Source organism: Hyperoodon ampullatus (genome assembly GCF_949752795.1).
Source record: "Hyperoodon ampullatus genome assembly, chromosome: 7".
Taxonomy (NCBI): domain Eukaryota; kingdom Metazoa; phylum Chordata; class Mammalia; order Artiodactyla; family Ziphiidae; genus Hyperoodon; species Hyperoodon ampullatus.
Window position 1 is genome coordinate 57,578,274 of NC_136920.1, and position 18,940 is coordinate 57,597,213.

General features: G+C 44.7%; 1 protein-coding gene across 1 annotated transcript; it reads right to left on the reverse strand.

Moving 5' to 3' along the window:
• Window positions 1-7,169: 7,169 nt before the first annotated feature.
• On the reverse strand, window positions 7,170-11,958 carry RPS3 (ribosomal protein S3). The gene is made up of 7 exons (XM_079708776.1): window positions 11,917-11,958; window positions 10,604-10,734; window positions 10,236-10,329; window positions 9,688-9,782; window positions 8,324-8,511; window positions 7,706-7,902; window positions 7,170-7,242 (listed from the first exon to the last, which is right to left on the reverse strand). Exons 1-6 carry the CDS (start codon window positions 11,944-11,946, stop codon window positions 7,709-7,711), a joined length of 732 nt encoding a protein of 243 aa, XP_079564902.1. The 5' UTR covers window positions 11,947-11,958; the 3' UTR covers window positions 7,170-7,242; window positions 7,706-7,708.
• Between the last annotated feature and the right edge of the window lie 6,982 nt (window positions 11,959-18,940).

Consider the following 18,940-nt stretch of genomic DNA (forward strand, 5'->3'; position numbering starts at 1 on the left):
CAAGCTTCTAAATTCAGATTCTGGGATAAAGGATTTAAAACCATGATGACAAACCAGGATCACTGCTAGAAGCCTGGGCCAAGCTGGGGCTCCCCCGCTCATGAAAGAAGCTGAAACAAAACAGAACAGTTGTAGAACCCTGAGCAGCCTCGGGCGTCAAGACTCGCAGTAAACTGGAGGCCCCTGGTAGTGGGCACCAGAGCCACAGGCCTCTAAGACACCATGAGCCCAGCTCTGCACCTGGATGTGTGAGATCCCCAACATCAACGTGGGGTACAAGCTCCTGATGCCATTATAAGCGCCTGGGTTGGTCTGGGGCTTAAGGGCAGCAACATAAAACTGCTGGGTCGGGAGGGGTGAACTCTAGTAGAGAGGTTGAACAAAGGACTGATGCCACAGATTCTGTGAATCAAGGCCCAGCGGTTCAGATTCTGTGCCTGTATTTCTGAGGCCCAGAGGAGCTAGCCAGGCCCCATCTGGGGCTCCTCTTATTTGCACTCAGATTGCCTTTTGAAGAGCTGTCATCTGCTCCTCCATCTCCTCCAGCACAGGGCCAGCCCTACGCCCCTAGCCATCTTCCAAAGCCCCAGGGCCCTGTCTGCGGGATCTCTCCAGCTGGGGCTGACCCATCACAGAGCAGCATAAAGGCCCAGGTCCCAGCTGAGCTCCTACCCTCCGATTATCCCAGATTAGGGAGCCTGTGACCATCTGGACACAGCTGATAATGGCAGGGGGGAGGGGAGTGGGGTAGAGGCCCAGCCTCAGAGCCTTCCTGCTCCCACCCCATGCATAACACCCAGGACAAAGCAAAGGTGCTGTACTGCTTGCTTACCCAGGCGAAAGCCGGAATGGAAAGGGTAGGGGCAAATCCAGGGCAAGCTCTCCCTGGAGACATGGGCATCTTACCCAGGCTCAGCACTTCTGTGTAGCCAGACAGATTGCGCAGTTTCCCGCATGATGGCCATTTGTGCCCCAGTGCTTGCTCACGCAAGTGCCAATGCCCTTTCCTGCTCTGTCTGCCTGGGCAGACCTGACACCCTCCACCCAAGGGCTGACCACTCCCTCCTTGTACCCCTTCCTTATCAGCCCTTCTTCCATCACCTGACATATGGCCAGGCCTTTGTGTGACATCTCTGGTCTCTCCTGACACACCCATAGGATGCCTCTTGAGGCAGGAAAGGTTGTCACCTTCATCTCTGGGTCCTCCAGTGAGTGGAACAAACCCTTCCACTGAATACCTTAAATCAACGTTTCCTGGATTTCTATCTCCTAATACCTGTGAGGTAGGTACTACTGCCCGCCCCCCCTCCGATTACAAATGAGTAAACAGACTCAAGAGTTGTGAAGTAACCTGCTAACTAAGGTCACAGGGCTGGTGAGTGGTGGCAGAGCCAGGATTCCAACTCGGGTCCAGCTATCTCCAAAGTCTGCTTCCTCCATGCAGCCTCTGCTAATCTGAGAAAATGATGTGGGGCACAGCAAAGCAGTTGTTTAGAAGTAGGAGATACATCATTTCCACGTGCGAAATTCCAGCCTGATAGGATACTGTCCCTGACCTTCTGGGCTTCCGACTTGATGAGACATGGTGCTTGTCCCTGGTGAGTGAGGCTCACAGGAACACAAGCAAAAGGTGACAGCCACGTGTCCTAATTTCTAGGACTACTGGTTAGACCGAGACCATATACAGAGGATCCCCCTGGCTCCTAGTCCACTGCTCTCTGGCACCCCAGGCTGCCTGCTGAATGTGAACTGTTACCATTCAGTTCAGAGGGAAGCCAGACAAGTCCATGACCCCTTAGCCACACATGGGCTTGCCATCTTCTCCCTAGCTGAGAACAGAGACAACTCTTGATATGCAATCAGAAAACGATGAACCCAAATTTAATTTTTGAGTTTCTTTTCTGAGTAGCTCTATTTGTAAAGATTGATATTTTATGACTGTAATTCTTTCTTAGTGGGCTTTCAAAGAACAAGAACTTTATTTCTTACATAATAGAATAAAACTTTCTATTTTGTAGTCACTATATGGACTTGTTGGATTCTTTTATAAATCTGAAACATATCCATGCTGTATATGCTACCCACCCATTAGTATAGGAAAAAACAGTATATGTAGAGTTCCCTACGATCTGCAGTTTTAGGCATCCCGAGGTCTTGGAATGTATCCTCTGCAAATAAGGGGGGACTACTGTATTCAGTTAAGTTGCTCAAGAGGAAAGATTTCATCACACAATTCTTTGTGACAAAAACCTGGACTATCCCATTTTGCTCAAAGGTAATGTGATAGTATGTATCTTTTATGATGCCTATGCCCCCAGATTTACTTGGTAGATTGTTACCATTCATAGAGACAAGCTTAAGGCAGTTGTACATAAAGATGAGTGGAGAGAAACAGATGCTGTAGAAATTTTAAAATTCACTGGATCGGTCATTTGAATCGACCTTTATAAATCTAAAAGTGAAAATGTTTTAAAATTATGAAGCAAAGAAAATGGCTATTCTCTCTTCAACAAAGTTGTAAGCAACCAAAAATTTTTAAGGCACTGCGTGTTGACAATCCAAGTGTAATACAAAGCAAAACCAAAAAAGCCCCAGAAGCTAGAACTTATTTGAGATGTATATGAAATCTGGAATCAGCAGCTACAAGATGAATACCTTCACTTCATGTCAGTTGATAAACATTTCACTGCCTTCAAGTAACACTGCTCATTTGGGGTATATATCCTTCTAGACAATGAAAATGTGAAGTTGTTTGCTGTTATAACTCATATTCACCCATGTGAAGTTTACAATCCAGTGTTTTTAGTATATTCAGTTATGCTGTTAATACCTGCTAAATTTTTAATATTTTTGGATACTTGTTAAAATTTATAAAATTGACTTTCACTATCCCTTTATTCTTACTTACAGTGACTTAAAATATAAAAGGGGGGTGTTTATGGGCCCAGGTGGTAAATAGTGATGGCTATTTTTTCTGGTATATTAAGGGTAAAATCAGTGAGTAAAAGATCCATTTCCTCTGGTCCCCCTCCTAATGGGAAAACAGCCCCCCTACAGTACCTATGCTCTCCCTTCCCTTCCCTCTGTAAAGCAAATACATTATTAAAGGTTATGGGAGCCCTACCCTCTCTCTAGGCAATTTTGGATTTTAATGGCTCCAGCTTCTCTGGTTCACCACACAAAAGACTGTCGGGTGCAAGCTCGTCATGGGGGCAGACAATGGCCTGCCAGTGAGGGCAGGATGAACCCATCATAGCTGTCCTCACCAGAGGACAAAGGCCCAGCTGCACCTGGCTGGCTGAACTATTAGTGCAATACGGGACTGAGCAGCAGAGGTGTGGTTTCATTTGAATTTCAGAGATACAGGTCTCCATCTTTTTTGTTGTTGTAGAAACAAGAGTTTGGGATCAGGTAAGTTGTTGCCAATCTAGGATCTCATGTTACTTGTTCTCAAATGAGAAGTGGTAATCTCTCTGAGACAGTCTAAGTACAGTTGACCCATGAACAATATGGGTTTGAACTATACCGGTCCACTTATATGTGGATTTTTCTCAATAGTAAATACTACAGTACTACACTACCCGGGGTTAGTTGAATCCACAGATGCTGAACAGCAGATATGGAGGAACCGCATATACAGAGTTGACTGTTAAGTTAGGGTCTGCACCCCTGACACCCCATTGTTAAGGGTCAAACTGTATTTTCCAAAGCCTAAGATGTATTGCATGGGTTAATCAACACTGCTATAAAATGAAGTTAGTAATGGAATCTGCCCATAACAGGGATGTTGGGAAGATTAAATGAGACATCCACAGCAGGCTCAGGGCATGTAACAATCATCTATAACAATAATCTCCTCACCATGGTCATGCTGCTTATCAAGTTATAAATGTAGCTTTGATTAGTAACAAATAGGAAAACGGCTTAATAGCCATTTCATAAAATAATGTCAGGATCTCATGTCTCTTAGGGAGAAAATAGTAAAAACAAACAAACAAACAAAAAAAACTATCTTTTGAGACAGAAAATGTTGACTTATCAACGATACCTAAATGTTTTCTTAGTCTGATGTTGACAGGCCTTACTGACATACAACAGCTTCATTTATACGTAGCCACGCTGGAGCTCAGAAACAATCACTAAATGAAACACGGCACAGAAAAAGGCCATGTAAAATGGGGCTAGTGATACCTGCCCAGCTATGCCCACTTCCCTGTAGAAGCAGAAAGCATGGCCCCTGTGGTCAGGGCCCTTACAGTTAGCATGGGGAGAATCCATTACCATGAAGTTAGCTATTAATGACTTCCAAGAGGATAGCTATGCTAAGTAGGTAGTAATAACAGCTAGCATTTACTGAGCACTTGCTATGAGCCAAGCACTGCTAAGAACATGCAGATGAACAGAGGCACAGGTATGTAACTGATGTGCCCATGCTTGTACTGCTAAAAGTTGTGGATTTAGTTTTGAATCCAGACAGACTGACCTGAAGGGCTGGGCTTGTAAGTTGTCTCCAGATGATATAAATGACAAATAGTAGGGAAACATACTGATATTTAGATCTCCTTTAACTCCCATAACTGCCCTGTGAGATAACTGAGGATCAGAAAAGTCCAGAGTCATCCTCTCAGTGAATCAGTGCTGGTGCCAGCATTTAAACCCAGATCTCTGATTGCAAAGCCCAGTTTCTCCCCACAACCCCTTGGGTCTCCTTTGTAAAGTGCTCTGCAAGAGAAAGGTATCCTCCACTCTCACTCTGCTGACACCCTCACAGCCTTTGCCTCATTTCCCAACTAGGAGTGGAGATTAGCTGACCTGGGGTGGGGAGATGGGAGGGTGTGCCAGCCCCAAGCCTACACTCTACTGTGGGTTACAGCAGCCTTTTCAACAGTGGTTTGCAAAACCAGATTGTCTGGGGGTGGAACCCACCTCCCTAAAATTCACCATCATCTGGACCCCACCAGTTCCTGTGCCTTTCCTGGTTCTACAGTGCTGTCTGTTGGTCTCCAACCTTTGTTTGCCCTTTAGGCCTATTCCCACACTCTCCCATGCCAGCAGGTGTTCTTTCCTTGCCTGATGGGCAAGTGGTTCAATCCGCACCCAGCTGCTGTTTGAGGCCCCCATCACCAGCTGCCAGGAGTCCTCATGACCAGAACCTAATAACTCTTCAGAGCCTGACAATAACCTTTCGGTGAAGAGTTCATGGAAGGCTTCAGCACTTGCTTCCATGTTGCCAACAGCCATTATTCCCACCAGGCGGTCCCAAGGCCATTTCACAACATGGTCTTGGCTGACCAGCATCAACACCTTGCCTACTGAGGGGAGGGGCCACTGCATGAGTCTGGCCACAAGGTTAGACATCGGATGCACACCTGGAAACCTGAACCTCAAAGGAAGTGAAGCAAAGAAAAGAACGGCTGAAAAAATCATTCACTGGGAATCTCGGGGTGGTAGTGATGACATCCTCTAAGGTAGTTTGCACTTCTTCATGAGCTGTGATTATGGAATGCTCATCTCAGCACTACATTACATCTTACGTGATTTTCTTAAGTAAACACTTAATTTAACCCCTCCTCCACCTCTGAGTAATGGGTAGACAGAGGTGTTCACACTGATAATTCAAGCTGCATACTTGCACACTAATAATTTGCATACTTTTCTGCACATTGTGTTATACTTCGATGAGTTTACTTCTCCCTCCTCAAGCTGCTACTTTGGTGCACCTTTCCTGTTACAGCACCACCTGGTGGGATGTTAACAGCACTACTGAATCACAGACTTGACCTCCAGTTTTAAGTTTGCAGAAAACTCACTAGGAAAATAAAAGATCACTTGATCAAATATGCAAAGAACTGACTGGCAATGCCACTACTAGACACTAAGATCCTAGGTGACCAGGACTGTCTTAACCTGTTTCCAGCACCACTACTCCACAGGCTCAAATTAGCTGAAATGGTTTCACTACCAACAGTCTCCTCATAAATGAACTACATCATAAGCCCAGAAATAAATACAGGAATAAATCAGCTTAGCTCAGTTCACACGCTAACATTTTTCAGTAACCACCTCTCTCAGCCCTCTCCATAAAACTTTCTTTCGCTTGAGAAAGGGCTCATTCCTGGAAATGTGCCACCCCAGGGTAAGGGGAAGCACAGGGAAATGAAAAATGTTTTTGTATTCAGGCTCTAGTTCCTAGCCACAAGATAAAACATTTACATGAACCCACTCCCTGAAACACAGTAAATGGTCATTAACACATTAGCTATTTCAGTGGTTGGAGAATTGTAAAGAAGTATTTCTACTACTGAGACATGGTCTCAACTCCACTAACACTGACAAAAACAATGAGATGTTACTCTCTGGACAGTAGAAACATCCAAGGCTCTGTTAAAAGGGGACACACACACACACACACACAGATAATGTCAGCGTGCTCTCAACATAATTCACTACTTCTAATTAATCTTGTAGGATTTTTATGCCAGCCTGTCCCTCACTAGTTTCACCTGAATAAATGAAAAGCACCAATTTCTAATAAATACGTATCAGCAAACACCTTCAAAATATCACAGATAAAACTGTAGATAATTTTAATGTTCTTTATACTTTTCTAGAGTGTAATGGTTAAGAGAACAGGACATAAAAATGTGGATTCTAATCGCAGCTCTATAACGCGTAGGCAAACTTACTTCTGAGCATCAGGCTCTTCCTTCATCAGCAGCGCAATCAAATTCCCTTTTAGAGATGTTGAGGATTAAATGAGAATGTATATACCTAGAAATGAACACCACCTAGAGCACAGCATAACCCAAAATGTAATGGTCATTATATTTTCTATGTATAATAGAGAAAATGATCCTAAATACGTCTTTCTAAACCTCTAACCCTGAACTCCAGGTTGAATCAATCAAGGTGCTGCCCTGTTAACAATCGGCCATCACCGCCACCAGATTTACTCCCCCACAAGGTATTTCCTTGGTTACTTCTGCTTGGGTCCTCCTGTTCTGGACCTCTCCTCACAAGTACAATTGAAACCAACAGGATTTTTAGGGAAAGCACACAAACACTGTGAACCAGACAGCCCTAAGAATCTATCAAGCAATGCTCTCATGGAGTGACATAACCATCAGTCTGAATACTGGATGTAGAGTCTAGTCTAGTCAGGCCACAGGTGTTTTAAAAACACTTTATTAAAGGTCTTTATAGAGCAACATCCAGACTCCAGATCCAGCGGCCAAGGAGACCCTGAAACCAAATAAAACAAATGAAGTACAATAAGAACAGAAAATACACCCGAATATCGGGTTTGCATGAAAATTAATACACAAAGAATGTCTAGAAACAAACAACACAACAGGCGCTGGGCACAGGAGAGGCTTGTTGTTACTGTTTTAAGGGGGTTGCTTCAGAACAGCTAATTACTAGCAAGAGTGCCTTGAAAATTTTAAGTTAAGGGAGGATAATAAAGAAAAACTCATATTTAAAACAGTGGTAAACGTAGGAATGTCTTAAAGAGACCAAAGGCACACACTCCTCCCAATAGCATACCATGTTAAATGAGGCCCTGGCTCCAACCTGTGTTCTCTCATGTAAAGCAAGTGTAATCCAATTTTTATTCACTAGGTGCTCTCACAGCGTGGGACACAAGTGTTAACGAGGACAATGGAATAGGGTCCTATTCTGCCCCAAGAGGGCCTTACAGACATACCTATTATGCTGTGGGTACCGGCTGAGGCATGGCAGGCGGCTCTGGCTTCCCACCCTTCTGTTCGGAGATGGGGGTGGTGGGCAGTATTTCATCTTTGGGTTCCACAATGCTCACGTGATCAGGCAGGGGCTTCTTAGGGCCAATCTTACCAGTTGGGTCCCAAGGCAGCATGATCTTTACCTTGATGCCCAGCACACCTAGAAGATGCCACAGTCAAGACCGAGCTATGGTTCCATCGGCCCCCACTACACAACGGGATGGGGCAGAAGGACAAAAGGAGGTCACTCCAACGGCCCTGGGTCTGGTCCCTTCTCAGACAAATGCCTCTAATCAATCAATGAAGAGGACACTTTTGCAAAAGGAACCCACGCACAGCACCACAGAACGTGGCACTGACAAGGACCAAGAGCAGGATGTGCCCTTTCTGACTCGTCATCGTGTCATCACTGAAGGGTACACCAGTGGCCGAGACAAGGACAAACCAACTCTCTCCAACGAAGCTAAAGAAAAAAATGCTCCACGACTCCCACACAAATCCCCCAAACACTGAGGTGTGTATATAAAACCACGCCTACCCGTTAAAAAAGCCCCTTGCCCCAAGCACCCCTGGCTGCTCACCCTGTCTGAGCAGCACGTGGCGCACGGCAGTATCAACATAGTAGTTAACAGGGTCCCCACTGTGGATCATCAGGCCATCCACAAACTTCATGGATTTAGCCCTCTGTCCTCGGAGTTTCCCCGACACCACGACCTCGCAGCCTTTGGCCCCACTCTCCATGATGAACCGCAGCACACCATAGCAGGCCCTTTGGGAGCGCAAGAGACAAATGGCCATTTGTGTTATCACCAGACAGGACTGCTCAACCCCACCCTGCTAAAGAAAAAACACTCATTAGCCTGCACTGACTACTTTCAATGTTCCTTTAACAGAGAATAAGTTTGACCAGAGCCTGACCCAAGAGCTAGAAACTTTCTTCCACTCCCACCACACCGAATCTTAGGGAATTCCTTAGGGAAACACACCAAGTTCCTTCTAACCAAGTGCTTTCCAACCTTGGCTGCACACTAGGATCGCCTCAAGGTTAAAATGAACCACTCTTAAACTCTGGCGTGTGGAAAATTCACCTGGAGGGATTATGAAGACAGACTGCTGGGCTGCACCCCCCATTTTCCCAATTCAGTGAGCCCGGGTTGGAGACTGAGAATTTTTATTTCTAACCAGTCCTCGGGTGATGGCAGTGATGCTGGCCCACAGACCAAGCTTTTGAGAATCACTGTTCTAAGCGGCAGAGCTGGCGTTCAAACCAGGTGGGCAGTCTTATGCACATCCTTGCCTACAGCACTGCCACCATGTCAACCTGTCTACAGCACAGCTCTAGCATCCCTCCTCCGCTGAAAAACCTCCCAGGGCTCTGCGTTAAGTATTAACGAAGTCCAGACACCCAGGAAAGGCATTTCCATTTACTCCACAAAGAGTGGAACTACTCAAAGAACTGCCAGCTGCAATCTTACCAGCAGGCCCAGCGCTAGGGCCAATCTAACCACCTCATGTCCTTCACTCCTCATGTTACTATCTACATACACAGAAATCTGACTAGATTTTAAGCTCTCTCATCAGGGATGAGTCTTAGCTCTTTACAGTCCCCAGAGAATTAACAACACATAATGGATCTGAATGACTTCAAAAGGAACCCTAACCACTCCCCCGCACCACCCCGTTCTATTTTTGTTTTACTCCCAAAGCACACCCAGAATAGTTCTCCACCAGAGCACCCACCGCTCTTTAAAAACTTGATTCTTTACAAGTCTTTCTTATTAGGCTGCCAGTTCAGTGACGACATGGATTAGCAATGTCTTATTGTTAAAACCCTCAGAGACTAGCCGAGCCTGTCACATAAAAAGAGTTCATTTACTAAATGAACAAGATGCTGATATTCTGACCCACAAAAGGACACAACCATTAAAAATCTCAGGACACTTACCTCCGCACAGCAAGGCCTCCTAGGAGTTTGTAACGCAGAGACTCTGCCTGGGCAATGGCACACAGACCTCTCGTGGCCACCTTTTCAGCATAAAGCTTTAAGAAGGAAACAAGGCACATCCTTAAACTTGTTACCTTTGCCACTGTTTTCAAATAAAACCCAGTACATCCATCATACAAGCATACACCATTTTATGTATCATTGTACTACCCAAGTACTAAAGCACTTCTAATGCCCACACCTAACACACTCAGTGACATAGGCTGAACTATTCCTCACTGCTCTCCCACCCCCAGCTCTTTCTATGGTCACACCAAGGAGATGGATGGGGCATCCAATCCCTCATATGTATCATTACTATACCCAAGGTGAATGTAAAATCCTGCTAACTGCTTATTAGAAGAACTTCAACAAAATACCAATCCATTTGTATTACTCACTGATCACAAATAACTTTTCAGGGTGATAATATGGGTTTTCCGAAGTACCATCCTAAAGAGCCATTTCCAGGCCCACAGTAACCTCTGGCATAAACCAGGACCACTCACCTCTACACTGCCCTCAGGGAAGCCAAATCTCTTCTGAACCACAGCAGTCAATTCCCGGATCCGCCGGCCCTTCTCACCAAGAACATTCTGTGTCCTGGGGAAAAAAAAGAATGACAATTCACAGCTCTCATAAAATTCCAGATGTGATTTTAAATCTTGCGCACGTGTGGTAGTAAAATCTCATTCATCTGACACAAGCTGAGTATAAATTTTGGATGACAAGAACTAGAGTTAATTTTTTTTCTAAATGCAGCTTAAAAAAATATTCACTGAGACTAAATTCATTGGTTGTCCCCCTAAGTTTACAGAATAGACCACCTTAGTACAGATGACAATTATAGGTGATGGCCAGAAAAACGAATTTTTACCTGGTGGCCAAGATAATGATTTCTGTCCTGGTTGGTGTAACTCGGACCTCAACTCCAGAGTACCCATCTTCAGCCAGCTCCCGAGTGAGAAACTCATTCAGTTCAGCTTTGAATATGCCGTCAGCAACAAACTAACCAAAAAGTAAATTCAAAATTAGGATGTGGGCGCAGGCTCACTTTTTCTAGCCCAGCCTTTCAGCCAATGCAACCCTCATCAAAACTCAACACCTCCAACAAATGACCCATCATCGATTATTTTACCTTTGTTCCAGAGGAAACATGGCAACCCTTCTCAGACAAATGCCTCTAGGTCATCTTTTGGAAGTTACTTTGACCCAGGGCTCTTAAAACTGTGCCACAGAACGCAGCACAGAGTAGAGGCCACATGGACAAAGAGAACACCTCCAGTCAGACTCGTCATCTTCTCTTCACTGAAGGGTTTTAAAACTGTCATTTATATGTACACATGCTAAACAAAAAAACTGCTCTTAAATGGCACATTTAGAACTAATTCAGCACAGCAGGAACACTATGTTTGCAACCAGCAAAAAGAGCAGATAGTGACTTTAGTTAAGCAGTCTCACCTGTAGACACAACTGGGCCCATGAGAATCCCACTCACCTTAATTATTGCCTTAATTATTCCCAAGTGTTTCACAAAGTCGGCAAATCCTAACTCACAAAAGCGTGTGGATTTCACCTTAACATCGATGTTATGCGTACACAAAATGGTAAATTGTCTAAAAGCAAATGCACTTTATACACTTCTCTCCCATAGAAAAGCAAAAAATTAAACTCAAGGAAGCGATTTCCCCAGAACTTTTCCTTGGTCCCAGCTGGAACAAGAAATTGTCAGTAACCTTCCCGACTGAGGTCTTTGGGGTCAGAAGGCTGCACCCCGACAGGACTAGTAAGAAGACAAGAAGAATACACTGCTACCGCCCTTCCCCAAAGCCACAGTTAAGATGAGAAGAATGGCTCATGCCCTCAGAACACCACACGTTCACTAATTTTATTGATTGACCAAGAAATGCTCATAAGCGCCTTCTCCGGGGCAGGAGGGGTCCCCGGTGCTCATCTCTGCTCTCCGCCCGGAACCGGCAGAAATCTCTCTCTCCCATCCCCACCATACTGCGCTCGCCCGGCTCGGGCCTGCGCTCTATCAACAGCCATCCGCGGCCCACGGGAATGCCACGCTGCCCAGCCACTGCCCGAGGCATGGCAGGGAGCCGCGGGGCTCGCGACGGCACCCAGAGAAACTCCTGCCCCGCGCGACTGCAAAATTCCCTGCAACCGGGCCCCGGTGTGTCTCACCTTCCTCTTCTTGGATATCTGCACCGCCATCTTGCCTCCACGCGCCGCCGAAAGGAAAAGAAGGGGCTAGTGGGAGGAAGTGCGGATAAACGGCCCTGTACGACGACGAAGAACTGCGCGACGTCGAAGAACTGCGCGACGTCGACGCCTGTAGGCGCTCATGGGAAATGTAGTTTTTACTTTAGAAAGGAGGTAAAAGGAAAGAGAAGAGTAATGGAGACACCTATAGGCAGAAACAGGATCAGATCAGTCGGAACTTAAAAACTACAAGGGATTTTAGAGTCCAATTCTCATCAGTTTAAAAACGAGCAACGTCCGGCTCAGGGTTGGAAATTACAGGTATAAGCTCACACAACAAATGCATGGAACCCTGGTCCCTACACTTTACGCTGTAATGAAAATTGGCTGAAAGCCCTCAGTGAAGTTCATTGAGGCGCCTATCTCTTCCAATCTGTGTCCATTTCCTCTGTTCCAAATGATAATAATAATAGTATCTAATATGTATTAAATATTCTAAGGACTGTTTTTCCCCCCTAAGGACTGTTTAATGACCTTTATATTATTAACCCATTTACCTCTACCTCACGTTCATAAAGTCTGTTACAACTTGTAACAGAAGTCACAATAGTGGCTCACAATTCTTTTTCAATTAAAAAAATTTCCCCTCACATTTTATTACGAAAAATTTCAAGCGTACAGAAAAGTTGGAAGGATTGTACAGTGCACACCCATATATTCATCACCTAGGTGCTGCAATTAACATTTTTGCTATATTTGCTTTATCATATATTTATCCATCCCTCTATCCACACAACGTTGCATCTTTTGATGCATTTCAAAGCCACTTGCAGACATCAGCACACTTCACTCCTTAACACTTCACCAACAGTTTTTTTTCCAGCTTTATTGAGAAATAATTGACATACATCAATGTATAAGTTTAAGGCATACAACATAATGGCTTGATTTACATACATCATGAAATGGCTTGTGGTAATCAAGAAATGATTACCACAAAAAGTTCAACTAACATCCATCATCTCATATAGATACAAAAAAAAAGAAAGAAAAAATTTTTCCTTGTGATGAACAGTTTTATTTTAAACCTGAATAGTTTGCTTCCATTTAAAAATCAGATTTCTCTATAAAACTATTCTAGGTTTTCTTAAAAATATAGAAAAGTCTAGCAAAACACTGGGCCCACATTTTCTCATAGCAGCACTCTCCTTCTCTGTTATATGGAAAAGGGTTTTTCAATGTGCCAAGGTCTCTGGCAGCTTCACTCACTTATTGTCTGGTCCTAGAAGCCATTTGCGCTTTTCCCCAGCACTGAAACAACTCTGATGCTGAGCTCTGTCCTATAATCATGGAATTAACAGAGTTCTGGGGGTAGCTGTACAGAGGGACCAGGGAAGATGGAAAGAATTGGATGAACCAAAAAGACATTCTGTGGACCTGATGTACCTTGGTGATGGACTGAGGTTGAGGGGGAAATTGAGAATGATGCTTAGTGACTTAGTGACTGGTGGATGCTTAGTGACAATGCTCACTGAGGTAAGGAAATCAGGAACAGGGTTTTTTCTCCATGTGTCATCTCCCTCTGTCACTTCCTCTAGGATTGGGCCTCTCCTAGTTTCTCTCATAACTATAACACTCATCTCACTGGGTTGGAATGGCCTGTCAATACATTTCTCCCACTAGACTGTAAGCTCCATAAGAGCCGAGACCAAGCCTGTTTTGTTCATTACATCCAGAGTCTAGGATATGGCCTGACTCAGGCCCAGTGTCAATCAAAGTTTGATTATCAAGCAAATCAGTGCATGAATTCTAGATCAGTTTTTGGTTGGGTGGTTCATATGAATTTGCTTACAAATGCCATATCTTACCTGGGTTGCCCACAAAACCAAGTTGCAGAGACTCAAAGCTAAGGATCAGACCATGGCAAGTTCTTTGAGGTAAACGTCACCTCTGGAGTCTCCACAGTAGCTCATCTGCTGCCCTTCCCCAATGACACAAGAGTATGCCTGCCTGGGTATTGTCCTCTGGTCCCAGGAGAAAGCCCATGAAGGAAAACTTTACCTTTATCATAATGCCTTTCACTTTATCTAACTATTATTAAGAAGACATTATATTACTCAAAATAACGCTATAAAAATGATAGTAGTCACAATACACTGAATTCTTTTTTTTTTAATTTTTAATTTTTTTTTTTTTTTGGCCGCGTTGGGTCTTTGTTGCTGCACGAGGGCTTTCTCTAGTTGCGGTGAGTGGGGGCTACTCTTCGTTGTGGTGTGTGGGCTTCTCATTGCGGTGGCTTCTCCTATTGCGGAACACAGGCTCTAGGCACGTGGGCTCAGTAGTTGTGGCACACGGGCTCAGTAGTTGTGGCACACGGGCTTAGTTGCTCCGTGGCATGTGGGATCTTCCCAGACCAGGGCTTGAACCCGTGTCCCCTGCATTGGCAGGCGGATTCTGAACCACTGCGCCACCAGGGAAGGCCCTAAATGGTGTCTTTAAAGCATTCATCATAGTGCATAGCATGTGGAAAGTGTTCATTAAGTGGGACAGATTATCACTTCTTTTAAGGCAAATAAACAACTTGGCATTTAGGTTTATGCTAATCTTCAATGTTTTTGGTTAGGGTGTCACCTTGCCAACACTAACACATGGGCCCACACCTCTGCTCTCTGCAGAAGGCTGTAACACACCAGTACCTTTCACACATACCAGGCGCTATTTGCTATGTAGGGCAGAGAAGTCTTTCTTTAAAGAAAGATGTGGGGAGAATTGGGTCAGAGGTCAGGTTGCAGAAGCAGAAAGACATGGCCAAGGGAGAGAAAAAGGCCAAGAAGGCCCCAACTCATCAAGCTTCTTCCAGGGGTGTGAGATCAGCCTCTGGTCTGGGGAGCTGCGGCCTGACGACAGCTGTAACAGGGACCTGCCCAGGGCCAGTAAGGGCTAGGAGGGAGAGGGCAGGGGGTAGGCAGGCAGGTAAAAAAGACCAGCTGGACCTTTCCTGAGTGGATGTTACCAAGCCCAGCTCAAGGACGGGGAACACAGCTGCAGTACCCAGAAAGAGTAAGTTTGTCCAGTTTGATTTTAGAACATGAAATTCCCCCTTTCCGAAACCGGCTCTCCCAAAGCTCTGCATATGTCGCCCTCTGGCGCTCACAACTGGTAACTACAGTGCCTTGTTCAACCTCTTTCCCAGAAAGGGATGGGACTGCTGCTCTCCCCGCAGACGCTCCCCACCCCTTCAGCTGGTCCACTGGCCAAGTAGGCATCTTTGTCTAACCCCATGCAAAGACCTGAGAATGTGGGACAAAACATAGCTGGGGAGGTGAGAGTCCTCCGCAGAAACAAGAGTCAGGAGGCTGGCTTAGCAGAATTTGACTAGCGTAGTCCACACATTAGGGCTGAATTTACCATGACTCCATTCAGGTGACTGGAGAACAGGAACAAGATGGTAACAAGCCAGGGCCACCAACTGCCTAGCTTCCTACCCAGAGCTAGGTTGTGTGAAGGGGCGGCTGGTTAGCTCGGAGACAAAGGGAGAGGACAAGAGCCAAGGGCTGGCATGCGGCCAACACAGGGGTATGACGGGGGCTGGCTGCCTCTTTCTTAACAGTGAGTGCTTTGAGTTTTTGTAGAGAAGCCATTAGAATCATCTAATCTTGTTCTCCAGACCCTGATTCCACAGGCTCAGAAGATTCAGAAGGGGTTCAGGCTCCAAGTAACCTCTGCTTAGCCTTGTGCTTCCCCAGAGAGTCATGGCCATGTTTACCCTGTGAATGTTGCAGGCCTCCACATGGTCAACAAGCGCTGGGGAGGATTGGGAGCAGTGGAACTCACCTCCACTGCTGGGGGGAATGTAGATTAGCGCAGCTGCCTTGGAAAGTTTGGTATCCTGAGGAATATTGGTGGTGCATCCCCAAACCCCAGCAATTCCACTTCTGAGTATACAGCCCAGAGCCCTGATCTTCAAATTTTTGTGCTCACATTCTCTCTTCAAGAATTTGAAGGATACGGTTTTCTTTTGTAAATTCTAAGTAGAACTTTAACATAGGTAGAACTTTTCACCCTTGGTTTAAACAAACTTGAAAAGACTATTATTTCCAGTATTATCGTAGTGTCAACTCTTTGAGATAAAGCAGTTAGTCATTCTTTTAAATGTATCCATAGGAATATAAATGCCACCGTGATTTGAACACACAATTATCCACTTTAAAGGTAGAAAACAAGTTTTTCTTGAACAGTTGCATGTTATATATGGTTTCATTTTCTCCTTGAACTTATATTTCCATTCTGCACAGCCCTGGGAATATCTTCATGTACCCTGGAAAATCCAGAGTTCCCTGTGAAGTGGATCCATGATCTCTCCCCCATTCACTCTGAGTTAACTCGGGTTTGGCTCAGCTGAGTGATTTTCCAGGAAGATCCCAAACCAGCTGGGTGTTCATCTAGCTCGGTGACCCATTGAAATTTAGTTCCTTTCCATTACCCTTTGTTTGTTCAAGAAGAGTCTGAACCAGGGTCCTAGCATGCAGGGGCACAAGTGCTCCTAACCACAACACTCTTAAAAGATTGCTGCTTATGTAAACAACAGGGAATTTCGCACACTAATAATTACATATATCAGAGCTTATAATGTACCAGGCACTGCTCTAAGTACTTTATAAACATTATTGCCCGATAATCCTCACCATGCAGTTTAACCTATTTATCACACTATAACCCATTTTACCAACAAAAGGAAAGTGTCTTCTAAGACCAAAAATCTATCCCCCTAAATAAAATTACTTATGAATATCCAGGAATTTAAAGGATTAGGCAACCTCATTTTCCAGACGTTACTGATAATTTTCCACCAATAAGAAGCCACAGTTGGAGAAGTTAAGAGAAGTTGAAGATGTCTTCATTTTAATTGTAATGAGACCTATTGAGAAGAAAGTAACCAGGGACCAGAATGATTCATAAATTCTTTCCTTAAAGAGACTTTGAATTAACTACCGTCAAAACAGGACACTAGATGAGTGACATAAATGTTTTGGGACCACAAAGTGTTTCAGGATACCTAGTCCAGTACAGTCCCATCGCGAAGATGGGATGGCTGCTGAAGGGCAGGACAGTTTGGAAGAGGGACCGCTAGAGGGCGGCAGAGCACAGCGAGCCCGCACCGGACACGGGAAAGCCAACCGCGTCCCTGATGTCGAGAGAAGCCGAATGAAAAAGCCTGGCGGGCCTGGGGCGTGCGGAGAGGGGGGCGGCGGTGGGGGAACTGACCGCCTGTCCCACAGCTTCTCCTGAAGGGCAAGGGAGGCAGATGCCTGGAGGAAGGTTATGGACCAGCGGTGTCCGACAGAAATAACAACATGAGCCACTTACGTAATTTCAAATTTTCTAGTAGCCACTTTATACAAGAAAAAAAAAGGAACAGGTGACATTAATTTTAACATTTTAAAATTTACCCACATATATCCAAAATATTATCATTTCAACATTAATATAAAAATTAATTAATATAATTAATTTAATATGATAATATATTGATATATAAATTAATATAAAAATTATTGAGATAGCTTACTTTAAAAAATTTTGGTATTAAGTCTTTGAAAACCGGTGTGTATTTCCTATTCACTACAGCATTTCGCAGTTTGGACTAGCCATGTTTCAAGGGTTCAGTAGCCACTCGTGACTATAGATATTTAATTTCTTCCAGGTAAGTACCTCCTGCAGGACAAAGGCCTTATGAGGATTCCAGTAGCATCCTAGGGAAAAGGTCAGGGCAAGGACACCTTCTGGCCTAGCCTACAGCCTTGACCTACACCCCCAACCCCTCCCCCCAAAACACCTCCTGTACAGGTTTCTGCCGGGTCGCTGCTACCTCTCTGGTCATCTCTCAGGCCCCTCCTTGCTACATAGAGCTGCTTACTGAAATGCAGCTCAGCGTGTCAGGCCCCAGATTAGGAAATTTTCATGGCTCCTGGTGTCCCTTCTGCTCTCCTCTGGTCTGCGACCAGAGATGGTCAGTCTTGAAGAGGTTTGAGAGTTTAGATCGCTTACCTTCAATGATTGGGAAAATGATAACAGCAACGATTGGATTGTAATTCAGTTTCCCACTGAGAGAGGCAGACCCTCAGAGAGGTGAGGGCAGGCTCTGCTATCACCAAGCCTGGTGTGGATCCCAGCTGTAGTGGCCTTGGGCAAATGGCTTAAAGCTGTCTCTGTGCCTCAGTTTCCTTATCTGTAAAATAGGGGTAATAATAGTCCTTATCCAATAGGCATGTTGTGAGGATTAAATGAGATACTTAGTGCCTGGCACATAGGAAGAGCTAAATAAATATTAACTCTTAAAAATCAACTTTTGCATAACTGCATATTAACCCTTTTAAACAATTATTATTTGGCAAAATACATAAACTGTTGAGAACTGCCAGATGCTGTGCTGGACCTGGAGTTGCTCTGATTAAACATTTGTCTGTGGCCTGGATTGGGCTATTATGACAGTCCTCCTGTCACCAGCCAACTGGATCCCATCATTATCAGTCTGCCAACTACAATTTTTAAACAACATAAAGAAAAAGTTTACCAATTAAAATACCTTTAAAAATAATTTAGTTATTTGCTAATAAATAGCTAATGCTTATTGAATACTTGCAAAGTGCCAGGTGGGTTTTTTTTGTGTGTTTTTTAACGTGCTCTAATGCATTGAATTTCCACAACAACTTTATGAATTAGAGTCTATATTTTACAGATGAGGAGACAGATCACACAAGTAGGGGGTGGCAGAAGTTAGATTCAAATCCAGACAGTCTGGCTCCAGAGTCAGCATGGGCCACCCTTTTCTACTTTTCACCGCAAAATCTATTCCTTCAACCCTTAGGCCTTGTGTGAAGCTCTTTCCCCCAGCCCAGCCCCAGCCCTGGGCCTGTGTGCTCCTGGTCCTGTGTTCCCAGAAGTGCTTGGGTCAGACCGCCAGTCACCTGTCATGTGACATCGCCATGAGTTATGCTGGAATCTA